The sequence below is a fragment of the Typopeltis vanoorti genome, chromosome 4, assembly GCF_054136105.1.
Source record: "Typopeltis vanoorti isolate ZY-2024b chromosome 4, IOZ_Tvanoo_1.0, whole genome shotgun sequence".
Classification (NCBI taxonomy): Eukaryota; Metazoa; Arthropoda; class Arachnida; order Uropygi; family Thelyphonidae; genus Typopeltis; species Typopeltis vanoorti.
Window position 1 is genome coordinate 159,992,429 of NC_143552.1, and position 16,817 is coordinate 160,009,245.

The window sequence follows — 16,817 nt, forward strand, 5'->3', positions numbered from 1 at the left end:
GTTATTATCCCTCATTATAAGGCTGCATAGATGATATGTCGACATCATAACTGCTGTGTACAGATTTCCTTTCCTGGGCATCTTGGGTATAAGGAGGTGGTGGAGTTGATTCAGAGATGTGTGACCAAGCTGGTGACATGTGGAATGCACCCTATGAGGGTAAGTTGAAGGTGTGAGGGTTACGAGGTTTAGTTGTTAGCAGAAAAGAGGGGATATGATAAAAACTTATAAATTATTAAAGGGCTTCTGTAAGGTTGACACAAGGGAAATTTTTCAGTGCATGATGAATAGACAGTGAACTAGTACTCACCCCTGAAAGTTGTGTAAGAGTGTGGTTAGTAACAGTGTTTTGGAAGTGGGGAATGAATGAAATGGATTGCCAGCATATGTTGCGAGTGCCATGACAGTGAATGAGTTTATAAAGAGAGGTATAATGGGTATTATGTGTATAAAGTTTAGTGTGGGTCTCCCACTGTGAATCTTCCAACACTATAGAAATACCTTTATAAAAGTAATAATGCCAGAAGTATTTGGAATAAAGGAGAGGTGTTTTAGGCATTGGTCTGCTCAACCTTGGCTAAAAGTTACAGGCTTTAGCGAGGCTTGTGACTGATGATGATATAGTCTTTAGAATAGAATGCAAGGGATATAGTATTTTTTAGAGGACAGGGAGAACAGAATGGAAGAGATTTTTCAAATGATAGAAGAATTGAAGTCAACAAGAATAGAAGTATATCAGTATGGCTAGGATGCAGAGAGCATTTTATTTTAAACTATCTGGTGTGAGTTAGAGGCCAATAGGATGAAATAAGTTGGTATGACAGGAGGTATAAGGGAAAATGTAGATGGTATGCATTGGTAAATTAGCATGATGAATGCAAGTTGAGTAATTAATGAGGATATCAGGTGTGAGGACATTAATTAGAAGAGTAATGGTAGGGAAGAAATGGAGAGTGAGCACTTGCTAAGAGATATTACTTGAGATAGCATGTAATGCTATCTCAAGTAATTATCATGAAGTTTGTGTATAATCTTGTTAAATTCTTAACCAGTCTTCTAACTGCCTGATGTCAGTCAAGCAACCTCTCCCATCAAGATCTCTTAAGATTTCATCAAGTAAAATGACTCCATTCTGAATTCTACAGGTATATTAGCAAGCTCAGATGTATCAGGCTTATTCAGTAATGTGCCAGAAGAAGAAATGTTATTGCTACTTGAGAATCTTTCTACACCTTCCAGATAATTCCTTTTTTTTTTCTTTTTTTTCAATTGGGAAATGAATACCCTCAGCAGAAAAAGAAGGGATAAGCATAGATAGACTCATTCACTTCAACACATGGCTAAATATAGAATCCTTTGATAAGATAGCCATTAAAAAAATTAAAAATATGGCAATGTTGTGGCAATCATATTTGCCTCATTTGGTCAGGAATCCAAAGAAAAACCTAATGAATTCACTACTTTCCTGAACAGCTTAAACACTGCAATATGTGATATAAAAATTGGGAAAAAAAATAAGAGACACTTCCATTCTTTTGTGTATTAATCTTGGTCACTGACAAAAAATGAATTAATGTTCTCAGTATGTTGAAAAAAAAATCAACACTGTCAGATATCAACATTGCATTTTGCACCATCACCCTGCCTTCAGAAAGATGGTATCAATCCTTAAGCTTATGTGTAATATCCAGTGACAACAACAGAAAAGTAACAAAAACGAATTATCAAAGAGAAAGAGGACTTGCAAGAAATGGTAATCTTAAAATTATTAATAACATCCAGTGATTCTACAAAATTGCAAGAAAATATAAACTGCAAGTGCAAGTCACTTTACCTTACATCATAAGTGCCACAGACAGAATAATTGGGATATTGGAATAACATGACCTCACCTATGGAAAATGTTTCTGTAATGCTAAGATCATCCAAGGATCCTTATCTGCTTCTAAAGATGCCAATTGTATGCAAAATATTCTGTGCAAGTGTGTTACTTCAGACAAACAAGGCATCAAGCTGCACATGGAATTTAATAGTTATATTCATAAGCTTTAAAGAAGCCTCAGAAACTGAACAGTGTGTGATCCAGGGTAATGAAAAGTAGGTCCTTATCCTAAACCCTTTGGTCAGCCTAATAAAAAGATTGAAAATTCATGGAACTAAGTTATGATAGATATTATTCAGTACAGATGAACAATAAACTATGTTGTTTGTTAATTTTCTAAGAGTAACTATACTTCTGATTATGTGTGACTGTACCAAAACTATGTAAGGTAGGCTACTTTATTAGCTTAGCAAATGTAACACAGCCATTCTTGCTGCAAGGAAGGAATAAATTTATGATTAATTTTACAAGAATTTTATATTTTTCTTTGGTGTTCATCCGGTGTTATGTTAGACATGAGCAGACATGCATGATTATTCAAAACTTCTGTGACATGTTATGAATTCTTGGCTGATTTTCCTATTTTGACCTTCTCTTGAAACTTCAACTCTTCAGAAGATCTATTGATCCTGAAATGTTATTCATCCAACCATCAAGTGAATTTTTGCCATGTCCCTTTTTTTATGTTACTGGATATATACTATCCTCTACTACTGTTTTGAGAAGTTTCCCATTCTGAAAGTCTAAATATCTTAAGATCAGTACTATACACAAGAAGTAGAAAATCTATAGCACATCAGTGTACTGTATGAGGTGCAGATGAAAGTTGAGAAAGAAGAAATCTATTGACATTTTCCTGAAGACTTGAAAGGTGTACTTGTTGAGGAACACTGGATGAACACCAAAGAAAAATAGAGGGCAGAGGTAGATAATATAAAAGAAGAAAAGAGCAGGTTTAGTTTGTTTGCACTTGGACTGCAAAGAGTTGAGCGGCTTCTATACTTGTTTTAATGGGTCTAGCAGAAAGTAGAAGAATGATGGATGCCATTTTGATGGACACAGGAGTAGTGTCTATTGAAGCACTTCTAGAAATGGCAAAGCTGAAACAGTGCATCTCTGAGATGGCACTTGTAGTGAATCAGGGAGGGAGAGATCATGTATCAGCCATATTGGTCTCAGGTACACCTTCCCAAACATATGAACAGTGATCTAAGGGTGACATATTTGAGATTTGTATACAGTCAGCTGAATAGGAAAAGTAGTATCTGGTGCAGACTCAATCAAATACTCTGGAAATGTCAAGAGTGATAGAAAAGAATGTTATAGTTTTTTGGAGGCTGAGGAAGCTATTGATGTGATGTGTTTATGCCAGGTGAAGCTGGAGATAAATGTCGGTTCTAGAAGAGATACAATCCTTCCCGATGTGTATATTACTGAGGATAAGAGTAGGTTAGCTGAGATCCCTTTTGTAAAAAAAAAAAAAAAAAAAGGCAAGACTGTTTTGGGCAGCATTGAATGGGATCAGGTTATCCTTGTCCCATTGGAGAATGGTGTGGAGATCATTGTTTGAGGCACTGGCTGCAGGTGCTATCATCAGCAAAGCTGATCTTCACTGGTGAGAGAAGACTTCTCCTATACATAAATAGCCTACTCCCAGTAATCCTGTAGAATAGGATTATTGGGAGTAGATCATTTATGTATTGGAGAAGGTGGGTGGGTGATGGAACAGAGCTGTGAGACACTGTTGCATTGGTGGCAAAGCTTGAAGAGAGAGAAAAATCCATCCATCATGACATACATTTCAATGCAGAGAGAAAGCTGACTAACCAGAAGATTGCAATTTATTGATCAGGCCTTGATGCTAGACTCAAATCAAATACTCTGGAAATGTCAAGAGTCATAGCACATTTTTCCTCAAACCTTCTATGACATGTGTCCAGTGATGGTAATACATCTAAGAGGTCAGCTGTGAATATACTAGGTGTGGAATCCATTCTGGTTGTTATTGATTTACTGGTGGGCTTCTAGTTAGTGGAGAAGTTGATTGTTGATAACCTTCTTCCATAGTTTTGGAGTTGAGGCAATTGGTCAGTAGTTTGACAACAGATTTTTATTTCCCTTTTTAACATGAATCAGATATATGCTTGCTTTGACACTTTGAGATAACTGCCAGCTGAGTATAAAACATTGTAGAGATAATATAGTGCAGGTGTTAGTTAATTAAAAGATGTAATACATTTGTCTCATTATCTTAATCTTTAGCCATAATTCCAACCAACTTAACCTTTCATGCCTCTTCCGCTTCCAGTAAACAGAGTGATTGTATCTTATACTGTTCGACAAAAATAATCCGCTACCTGACAACATTCCCGAAATTATTGCCCACAGCAGAATTCCAATCCACAACTTATTGGTCTAAAAGCAAAGATACTATTCACTCAGCCATCCAAGTTGGCAAGTAACATACTTAGGAGCTTAATATAATTTTGTTTAAAAAAAAAATACTAGAAGCTAAAAAATGGGGTATATATAATATAATATACATTTTTAATTCTATTTATAGAATACCTAATCCACCTAACAGAGCTGGCAAAAACTCCATTGGAATTACTAAAGACAGAATTTTCAAAATATTTGCAAAATTCAACAGGTATTAGATATAGACTGATTTTTTAAATCATTCTTTTTAACTTTATTAGTTCAAGACAGTAATATCAATATTTTAACAATAATTTGCTTTTTTTTCCCTCTTTGTTAAAGAAATGTTTCAAGATGAATGTAAATTTCATATTTTTATATATATGTAAAATATTTGTATATCATCACTACTTCCCTATGAGGATGTCATCCCAGACTTTAGTTATGTTATTAATTTTATTTTAATCAGACATCTCCAAGGAGCCAACCACTTCATGGGAGACCCACTCCAGCTTTTTTTCCATACAATATCTATCATACCTCTCTTTGAACTCATTCACTGACAGAGTACTCACAACCATCTCTGGCAACTGATTTGCCACCCCTCCAAGCACAAAAAACTTAATAACCTTGCTAACCACACTTTTAGACAATTTTCAGGATTGTCCCTTTGTGTTTTCTCCCTTCCTGCCAGAAAAAGTCTTTGGTGTTACAGAACTGTGAAGTTGGAGTCAGAGTCGGTAAATATGTACCGACTCTGACTCCTAATGAATTTAAATTGTAATATGGTATTGAGGTGACAAAATCAGATGTAATAGTCAAGTTACATGGGAGAATTGAAGCTAAGAAATCAGAGGTATTTAATATATTGCAAAATTTAAATGCAAAGACTGCTGTAGGCTTAGATGGATTATCAGCTCGGGTGTTGCATGAATGTGCAAATCAATTGTCAACCCCTCTTACTTGCATATTTAATTTAAGTTTGAACTCTGGTATGGTCCCTAGGGAGTGAAGGTTAGGCAAAGTGGTTCCTTTGCATAAGGGTGGTTCTAAAACTGCAGTAGTTAATTACAGACCCATCACCATCTCAGGAGTAGTGGTAAAAGTATTGGAAAAGTTGGTTAAAGACAAAATTGAAGAATGGGCGGATCAGGATATGATACTCTATAGAGGCCAACATGTTTTGTTAAAGGTAGATCCTCCCTTAGCAATCTATTAACTTTTCATAATAGAATGACATCTGAGTTGGACAAAGGAACTGGCTACACAGTGGTACTTTTGGATTTTGCTAAGGCTTTTGATAGGATACCCCATGGAACACTGTTACGCAAATTGGAGCAGATGGGAATGGATACTAAATTGGTGATATGGATAAGAGAATGGCTCAGGGAGAGATACCATAAGGTGGTGTATGGAGGAGCTGAGTCCAGAATGAGGCAGGTGACCAGTGGTGTGACTCAGGGCTCTGTAAGCCATTTCCTATAAATGATATAGGAAATGACTTACAGGGAGATATTCAGTTGTTTGCTGATGATGCAAAGTTGGGTAGCGCAATAAAAAATCAAGCTGTTGTTGAAAGTTTGCAGGATGATTTAAATAAGCTGGTAGAATGGGCAAAAAGTAATGGATGTCAGTTCAATGTGGAAAAGTGTAAAGTCATGCATTTTGGGATTAAAAGATTACCAGCTGTGTACTACATTGATGGAACAGTACTCCAAGAGATTGATGAGGCTAGGGACTTAGGGGTGTTGGTAGATAGGGAGATGAAGTTCAGAGGGCACATTGCTAAGGTGTCCAAGATTGCACATAGGATTACTTGGTTGTTGAGGAACACACACTGACATCCAGAGATAAAGAGGTTATTATTACCTTTTATAAAGCATTGATACTTCTGTATTTGGATTACTGTGCTCAGGTCTGGTCACCTGGATTCCTTGGAGATGAGGAGGCTGTGGAGAGGGTTCAGAGAAGAATGACTAAGTTGGTAAGTGATGTAAAAAATGCTCCCTACATTGTAAGATTGAGAGCTTGTGGATTGCAGAGGTTGGTTGATAGGCAGAGAAGAGGGGATATGATAGAAACATTTAAATTACTGAAAGGTTTTTATAGGATTGATGCAGGGGAAATGTTTCAGCTGTGTGATAGTGACGGAAGAACAAGAGGTCATCCCTGGAAATTAAAGAAGAGTGTGGTTAACAAGGGTGTCAGAACAAGGTTTTTTGCCTGGAGGGTGGTGAATGAGTGGAATTCATTGCCTGACTTAGTTGTGAGCTCTTTGTCTGTAAATGAATTCAGGACAAGATATGACAGATATTGTTTTGCTAGTTTGAGTCTACTGACTCCATGGAGATACCTGTAATAATAATATGTTAAAATTTCCTATTTCACAGATAATAATTTGATTAACCTATTTTTTTTTTAGGTTATATTTTCAGGATATATTTTAATTTCAAGTTCTTTGCAAATTTCAAAATAAAACATATTTTATGATAATTTATATATTATATTAAAGCAGCATCCCATGAGAAATTCACAATGGCAAAAAAGTGTCAACAGAGTCCTCTGTTTTTGAACACTTCACAACCACAACATGTGGAAAATATAATGTGTGTCAATGTGCTATTAGAAGATGGTGATTGTCAAAAAGCATGTGATGCAAAAATCAGTACTTTTTATGGTTCTGATAAAAATGCACTTACAAGAACATCAAATTTAAAAAGACACTTGCAGCATTTTCATCCTAAAGTGTTAGAGACTGTGAACGAGAAGGTCAGCAATAAAATCATTCCCTCTACTTCAGGGCTAAAGAAAGATCAGAAATCTACTGGAGGCCAAACACAACTACCAATATTCTTTGCATCTGACAAAGTTATTGTAACAGTGATGTCAGAAAAGTTTAAAAACTACATCATTAAAATGGCAATGAAGAATAGTGTACCTCTATCCTTTTTTTTCACAGTCAGCCTTTTTTAGGCTTAAATGGAGAAATGGTGAGAAAACTTGGAGTCAGAGTTTTATGTGCTGACTCCACAGCCCTGTGTGTTAGTCCTGCAAAACTCCATTATTAACTTAGATTTTTCTATCATGTCCCCTGTTATTTGCTTATCAACTAGATTGTGAAGCCTTTCAATCTGTTCTCATAGGCAGTATTCCATGGAAGTGCCTCAATTTGATCACTTGCCCCTGGATCCTATCTGCCATCCCCATGGAATCCAGACAACTATATTTGCATGTAGTAGTCCAAATGTGTTATTATTGCTAAAGAGCAATAATAACCTCCTAATCCCTTCAACTCCTTGAGCACAATAACTCTCCAAATTCCTGGCCTCATAAATTTTTTTGCAGTTTTTCATTAGTATAGTACCTGGCTTGTAATCTCTTCATGCCAAAATGTGTAACTTTATGCATGTTAAACTGGGTGCCATTTACCATTGCTCATACTGCCAGTCTATTTAAGTCATCCTACAGGATCTCTACTTCATCTTCAATAATTATCACTCTTCCCAGATTTGCATCATCAGTAAACACCTGAACAAATTAAACAGCTAAGGACCAAGTACAGTCCTGTGGTACTCAACTATTCACCTGCCTTCTCCCTGACTCATCTTTGTTATCTGTCCATCAGCTACTCTCATCCAGATCACCAGATACCTTCATATCTATTTGCCCAATTTATGCAACAGAGTTCCATGTGTAATTCTGTTTAATGCCTTTGCTAATTCCAGCAATATCACTGAGTGGCCATTTTCTTTATTCAACTCAGTTGTTCTCTATAATATATGTACTTGTCCACTCAGTTCTGAATTCTGTCTTTTACCAACTTTTCCAATGCCTTACGCACCACTGCTGAGATTGCTATTGGCCTGTCATTTGTTACTTCTGCCTTGGAGCTTCCTTAGCAAGAAGACCTATTTAGCCCTTTCTCCACTCCCTTGCCACTGTCCCAGAACTCCGAGATTCTAATTAAACAGTAATCATAGAAGGGGTCAATTCCCTTGCACATTATCATAATAGACGAGCTAATATGACGTCTAATCCCATGACTGTGTTCATTATAAAGATTTGGCAGTATCATAAGAACATCCAATTATCTACCTCTATACTCTCATCTGTCTGTCACATCTGGCACTGGAATATCTCCACCAAGATGGTACACACTTGCAAAATGATCACTCAGTAACTGAGATATTTTGTTTGCTTGTGTTATCTCCTTATCATCTGCACTTGTGAAAGTCATCTTTCCATAGTTATTCTTCCTTTTACTTGTCGCAAAAACAAAATAACTTGTTCAGATTTCTTTTGGCCTCATCAACTAGCTTCCTCTCAAAATTATCTTTGGTCTTCCTTACATATGGGTTACTTTTCTTCACCTGAGTCTTTTGCTCCTCATGGACTTGCTGATCACCTTCTTTATATTCCCTCCATAACCTTTTCTTTTTCTGAAGCTTCTGCATAATAATTCTATTCTTCATCTAACTCCTATCTGAATTATTCTCCTGACTGGGTACACAGTGATGCTTTCTTCAACCACCCTATGTACTATCTCCTGTGAACTGCTGACAGCTCTTCGCTCCAAATTGTTATGCGATGACACTGCTCTAAGCTGACTCTGCAGTTTTTGTAATCACTTGCTTTATACCCCTTCTTAACAAGATCTGCATTTTCTAGCAGTTTACCAGGTCAACATCACATACTCGCTTTTCTCTACGTAAAGGCAGTTTAGCTAGCTATGTTGGTTACTGCTAGGTACCCTTATGTTGTGACTAGATCATGCATGCTCAAACCTTGAGTCCCCTCCATTATATGTTGTCTCAGGTAATTATCTTTTAGCAGCTGTATATAAATTTCATTTCTTTCCCTCCCTGTAACAATTTCTCCCTTCAATCTTTCTTCCCATATTTTAAGACCCCCATAATAATTACTCAACCTACACTCATTGTGCTAATTTGCTAATACATGCCATTTGCATTCTTCAGTATACTCCACTGCCTATAGTAGCACCTAACTAACTATATATATTATCTTGTTGGTCTCTATCTCACACCAGATAGTCTTTAATATACATAGTGGAGGGGACCTCCCAATGATGTTACTACTGGCTCTTTTCATTCTTATTCTAATTCTGTGCTTTTCTTCCTGCATTCACTCAAATTCTCCTGGGTCCTTTTTTTACTATCCTGTCTTCCATACCACCATCACTGGAATCTTACGCCTTACCGCTGTTTGTCGTTTTGCCATTCAGCACAACCTGTGGACATCCGTAAAGTGGGAACGTTATAGTCTTGCACTACTTTGGCCTCTGCTTCAGCATTACAGGCTGTCCTAGATGGCCTGGTCAGGATCAATCAACTAGGGGACTTGCCTGCAAGGATCAAAGATGTTGCAGTAAGTCTCCTCTCCCCATGGTCTGGGATGGGGACAGAGCTGAAGGTTGCTGTCGTTCTTGTATAGCATACAGAGTAGCCATGGAGTTCCCCTCCCAAGTGCAGTCATTTCTTGCTTGTGAGTGGGCATCCATTTGTGGCCCCATGGTAGGTGGAGAGCCCTGACACTGAATCCAACTCCACCTGAGAACGAATTCATCTTCATCCTCTTGTTTATCAGGGCCCAAAACAAGCCCTAATCATATTACAAAACCATACAAACACCAATTGAAAATCTGAATTGGAAACAGAAAACATCAGAAGCTGCAGTCAATACTCCACTTTTCTTGATAATACTCAAACAGAGGAACACATCCTCTTCGTAAAATGTTACCTTTCTAAATCCAGAATGGTTTGGAATGGTTGATTGGTTCACCAGAGGTGTAATATCAGAATGTGATCTCCTCAGTGTACCAGATGAAGCAATCTGCTCCAAATGAAAGATCAGGGAGTGATTGCCACGAGGAGAATATTTATACATAGGGATGGTCACCTGGTTCCCACCAGGAGCATTGTCCTTAAATTCAAACTAAAACCACTATCTGTCAAAACAGGCTATCTCAACTGCCCAGTAAGTCTCTACATCCCAAACCCTTTGCACTGCTTTAAATGTCAAAGGTATGGTCATTTTCAAACTGCCTGTTGCTGCTCTGCCATCTGTGCTTGACATGGCAATAATGACCATGAAAAAGATTGCAAAACACTAAAATACACTAATTGTGAGGGAGGCCATCTGGCTTACTCCCAAGCATGCCGAAGGTGGAAGGATGAGAAGGAAATACAAAAATTAAAACCAAGCAGTGCATCACTTATCAGGAGACAAAGAGGCAATATACCACAAAAGCAGCCTCAACATCTGGTAAACTGTTTTATGTCGAGAAGGCAGTTGTCAAAAAAGTGTCAATAGGGTTCCAAACTTGTATGTTGATCCTTCTTTCTCACACTTACAACATCCCCGAACAATGAGTTGCTATCTCTTTTCACCAAATGAAGAAGACCAGTCAGTATAGACTCCTTCCTGAGAACATGTCAAAAATGGTCCTGTTACATGAAAATCCACTAATAAAAAAAAATTAATGAAATATCCACCACAAAGAGTCAGATAATTATTATGGAATCCGAAGACTCATCACAGGAGACCCAATCTATCATACCTCTCCTTGAACCCGTTAACAGACAAAGCACTCACAACTGACTCTGGCAACCCATTCCACTCATTCACCACTCTCCAAACAAAAAATCTAGTTCCTACAACCCTACTAACCACATCTTTATTCAACTTCCAGGGATGATCCCTTGTTCTGGTCCTTCTAGACAAAGCACTCACAACTGACACTAGCCAAGTGCTGAAACATTTCCCCTGCATCTATCCTATAAAATCACTTAAGCAACTCGAATGCTTCTATCGTATCCTTTTTTTTCTCTTATCAATCCATTTTTGCAATCCACCTTCAATTCTATCCTCATAGGGAACATTCCATAGGCCACTCATCATTTTGGTCACTTGCCTCTGAATCCTCTCCACTGCCTCCCCAAGAAACCCAGAGAACCAGACTTCAGCACAGTAATCCAGATGTGGATGTTCTTCACTAGTCAAGTAATCTTATGAGCTAATTTAGCAACCTTAACAATATGTTCTCTAAACTTTAACTCTCTGTCTACCACCACCCCTAAATCTCTAGTTTCATCTATTTCCTGGAGTACGGTGCCATCGATGTGGCATTGTACTCCAGGTACACAGCTTGTAATCTATTTATCCCAAAATGCATAACTTTACATTTTTCCACATTAAGCTTACACCCTAACTTTTGTCCATACTAACAGCCTGATTAATCTTCCTGCAAGCTCTCCACATCACCTAGATTAACTATCTCCCAATTTATGCTCACGTGTGGACCTACACCTTTTACAGTGTAGGTATTCGTAACCAAAATCCTACGGAAATGGTTGGTTACTCCTTATTCCTGGAGGTATACTATGTCTGTAGAAGCGTGTGTTCACAGAGCCGGTTTGCCTGCTTGAGGGAGGAAAAACCCCCAGTTAAACTGGGCAGAAAACTGTGCAGTCCACGCCCAAGACCTGCTAACTTCGCAATGTCTGAGAAAGATCCTGAGCTCCTCACGTGAGCGACGGGAATCGAATGCAGGACACTCCTTTCCCAGGCATATGGTTGCAGAGTGCATAACCACTTGACTGATTAACTATTACTCTACCTAAATTTGCATCATCAGGAAACAACTGAATATTTCCTTTCAGGTTATTTCCTATATAATTTATGTCCAAATTAAATACCAATGAACCTTGTGGCACACCACTAGTCACCTGTTTTTGCCTCGATTCTGCCCCTCCATATACCACTTTTTTGATATCTGTCCAGCAGCCACTCTCTTATCCAATTAACCAATGTTATATAAATCCCCATTTATTCTAATTTGAATAACAGTGTTCCAAGTGGTCTTCTGTCGAATGCCTTGGCAAAATCATTGTGTAGCCATTTCTTTTAACCAACTCAGCTGTGACTCTATTATAAAAAGTTGGTAAATTACTAAGGCATGACCAAGCCTTTACAAAGCCATGTTTTTGTCTTTTTTGTTTCAGTCATCCCTATTATGTCGATCTGGTACTTATCTAATTCCTCAGCTGGTTCCATTTGTTTGCCATTCAGGCTTTTTATGTTGATAGTACCAATCTTTAACTCGGGTGTTGTTGAGTTGGGGTTTTTTTCAGATTTGTTCCAGTAGCTGATTTTTCGCTGTTCGCCCTGGTTCCCTGACGAAAACAACGGGAGCCTTGTTTAACCGACACCCCAGCCGGCATGAAATTTTGTCATGTTGTACCATCATTTTGTATTTTGGTGTAAGCCAATAAGAATACAATTTGGTCGGCTAAATCCCAAATTGCCAGCCCATCCTTGTTCGTTTAGTATCCAAGTAGATACCCAACAGGGTGCACTACAGGAAGGTGAGGATTGGACATTAGGTCAGAAGTCCTGGTCGGTTCTCTGCATTCCTTTAAAGGCTATGTGGAGGTCTCTCTCAGTTATATAGCTTTGACCCTTAAACGCTGCACTGAAAATTCAATATCCTTTAAATTCTCTCCTTGTAATTATCTTTAGATTTTTTTAGTGTCTTTCAAATACCTAAGCAATATTTTTAATAAATATCAAGATAAAGGCAGGATTTTAAATGCTTACTAAATAACTTAAGGAATTCACAATGTACAATAGAATATAAATTAAATTAAACTTTAATAAAGGCACTACACACAGTAAATTTTTGAAAAAATATGAGGTCAACATATCAAGAAATTTGAGAAATTAAAAAAGAACTTTACCTCCGAACCTAAGCTTCCAACCAACACTGTGGTCAACCTTTCTTCAGTTAATTTGAAGCCTGAAGCACTCAATGCTCTTTCACGTGGCCACAACTTCGCCATTGCTCCCAGAAAAATACCGGCTGAGGATATAATGATCCAAATTGAATGCGGGATCCGCCACTTTCTAAACCACATCGCAACTATATTAGACTAGATGTAGCTTGTGTTCTCACCGAACCAAAACCACCAAATACCAAGATATCCAATAAGGAATATAAAGCCCTGCAGGAAATGAAGAAAAACAAAGAAATAGTAATCACTAAAGCGGATAAGGGAAACACCACAGTAGTACTTAACCAAATGGACTACACAGGTAAGCTTAATTGTCTATTATTAGATCGGGCTACTTACCTCCCTACTGAATACAATCCCACCAACTCGCAAATTAGAAAACTCCACAGGCTCCTAAAGAAGGTCACTTCTTGGCCTGTATAAGTTACTAACAAATTAAAACCGTTCAAACCCCCCCCCCCCCCCCGTATATATGGACTCCCAAAAATGCATGAAGAAAATGTGCCGTTATGTCCCACAGTGGATGGCATTAATTCCCCCACATACAAATTAGATAAACATTTTCCAAAGCACTCACACACTATACTGGCAACAGTATAGTGTGTGAGTGCTTTGTTATATAAATCCCCATTTATTCTAATTTGAATAACAGTGTTCCAAGTGGTCTTCTGTCGAATGCCTTGGCAAAATCATTGTGTAGCCATTTCTTTTAACCAACTCAGCTGTGACTCTATTATAAAAAGTTGGTAAATTACTAAGGCATGACCAAGCCTTTACAAAGCCATGTTTTTGTCTTTTTTGTTTCAGTCATCCCTATTATGTCGATCTGGTACTTATCTAATTCCTCAGCTGGTTCCATTTGTTTGCCATTCAGGCTTTTTATGTTGATAGTACCAATCTTTAACTCGGGTGTTGTTGAGTTGGGGTTTTTTTCAGATTTGTTCCAGTAGCTGATTTTTCGCTGTTCGCCCTGGTTCCCTGACGAAAACAACGGGAGCCTTGTTTAACCGACACCCCAGCCGGCATGAAATTTTGTCATGTTGTACCATCATTTTGTATTTTGGTGTAAGCCAATAAGAATACAATTTGGTCGGCTAAATCCCAAATTGCCAGCCCATCCTTGTTCGTTTAGTATCCAAGTAGATACCCAACAGGGTGCACTACAGGAAGGTGAGGATTGGACATTAGGTCAGAAGTCCTGGTCGGTTCTCTGCATTCCTTTAAAGGCTATGTGGAGGTCTCTCTCAGTTATATAGCTTTGACCCTTAAACGCTGCACTGAAAATTCAATATCCTTTAAATTCTCTCCTTGTAATTATCTTTAGATTTTTTTAGTGTCTTTCAAATACCTAAGCAATATTTTTAATAAATATCAAGATAAAGGCAGGATTTTAAATGCTTACTAAATAACTTAAGGAATTCACAATGTACAATAGAATATAAATTAAATTAAACTTTAATAAAGGCACTACACACAGTAAATTTTTGAAAAAATATGAGGTCAACATATCAAGAAATTTGAGAAATTAAAAAAGAACTTTACCTCCGAACCTAAGCTTCCAACCAACACTGTGGTCAACCTTTCTTCAGTTAATTTGAAGCCTGAAGCACTCAATGCTCTTTCACGTGGCCACAACTTCGCCATTGCTCCCAGAAAAATACCGGCTGAGGATATAATGATCCAAATTGAATGCGGGATCCGCCACTTTCTAAACCACATCGCAACTATATTAGACTAGATGTAGCTTGTGTTCTCACCGAACCAAAACCACCAAATACCAAGATATCCAATAAGGAATATAAAGCCCTGCAGGAAATGAAGAAAAACAAAGAAATAGTAATCACTAAAGCGGATAAGGGAAACACCACAGTAGTACTTAACCAAATGGACTACACAGGTAAGCTTAATTGTCTATTATTAGATCGGGCTACTTACCTCCCTACTGAATACAATCCCACCAACTCGCAAATTAGAAAACTCCACAGGCTCCTAAAGAAGGTCACTTCTTGGCCTGTATAAGTTACTAACAAATTAAAACTGTTCAAACCCCCCCCCCCCCCCGTATATATGGACTCCCAAAAATGCATGAAGAAAATGTGCCGTTATGTCCCACAGTGGATGGCATTAATTCCCCCACATACAAATTAGATAAACATTTTCCAAAGCACTCACACACTATACTGGCAACACACCATCACACATTAAAAAACTCAGCCCACTTCAAAGCCATCATAGAAAACCTTACATTCCAACATGCTGACATAATGGTCAGTTTTGACATCTCCTCCTTATTCACAAATGTCCCACTCAAGGAAACCTTAGAGTTAATCCAAGCTAAATTTTCTCCCGATATCCCAGCCCTACTTCAGTTCACAATGAACTCAGGTTATTTCGTTTGGCAAGGAAAATTCTACAAACCAATAGAGGGGACAGCCATGGGTTCACCACTCTCCCCTTCCTTGGCCAACTTCTTTATGGAGACTTTTGAAGAGAAAGCCTTAAACTTTGCCCCCCACAAAAACCAACCATATGGCTTCGCTACGTTGATGATGTATTCGCAATTTGGCCACATGACTCTGACACACTCCTCTCCTTCTTAACACACTTAAACAACCAACACCCCAGAATCAAGTTCACCCTGGAAAAAGAGGAAAACAATAGCCTCCCTTTCGTAGACACACTAGTCACCCGCCAACCTGATGGAACCTTGGTTTTCTCAGTTTAGAGAAAATCCACCAACAATCCCATCACCTCCCTCACAACAATATGGAGTTATTAAGACACTATACAAGGGCTAAACTAATCTGTTCAAATGGCAATGCCCTAACCACTGAACTAATCCACATCCTCAACACTTTCTCAGCCAATGGCTATCCCAAAAAAAATATTGAACCGATAAACCACAACCCCCCCCCCCCCTTCACAGCAAGGATTACTCTAAATCCATCACCATTCCCTGCTTCCAAGGTACCTTGGAAAAAATTACCAAAATCTTAAAAAAAAACATGACTTGATTTCTTGTTACAGACCATATAGAAAATTGGATTCCCTTATCTGCTCCACTAAAGACCAACCAATTCCCCTTGACCTACCTGGTGTATACCAGGTCCCTTGCAGCTGTAAGCTGTCCTACTTTGGCCCCAAACAGCCAGGACAGTGAATATCAGAATTTCAGAACATGAGGACTACATCTGTTTTCACCAGTACAGTCACTCTGGTCTTGCAGACCATGCTCTGGTTACACGCCACAGAATACAGTGGAAGAAAGCTACAGTAATACACCGTAGCAAATTCAAATTTGAAAGACTTTTCATGGAATCAGCCTCAGCCCTAAGAAACATGCCAAACCTCAACAAATTTCATTGCATGAGACTGCCCCAAATTTGGGAGACATACATCAGAAGACCTTCAGCCAAGAATACTTACATAGCCTGCCCATCAAGACTTTTAGGAGAAATAATAGCTTCCTCGCTTCTTCCTCATTTACTGTGTGTGTTGTGCCTGCATGCACGTGTCTTTATTTTAAATTCCTGTGAAGATGGCAACGTTGACGTTGCCGAAATATTGGAAATGTTTATTAAAGTTTAAATTAATTTATATTCTGTTGTATGTTCTGAATTCCTTAAGTTATTTAGTAAGCATGTATAACCAACGTATAAATAAGCCTTCCTATGAGAAGGATATTAAAATTGCACAAATTGCAAAAA

At 38.1% G+C, this 16,817-nt stretch overlaps 1 protein-coding gene across 2 annotated transcripts in view; it reads left to right on the plus strand.

Moving 5' to 3' along the window:
• Positions 1-16,817, plus strand: part of LOC150107797 (huntingtin-interacting protein 1-like) — a 632,881-nt gene that overhangs the window by 347,245 nt on the left and 268,819 nt on the right. For both annotated transcript variants that reach the window (XM_090392055.1, XM_090392056.1), the window contains one exon: positions 4,446-4,532. In XM_090392055.1, the coding sequence (XP_090248181.1) occupies positions 4,446-4,532 (87 nt within the window). The remainder of the gene's footprint in view (positions 1-4,445; positions 4,533-16,817) is intronic.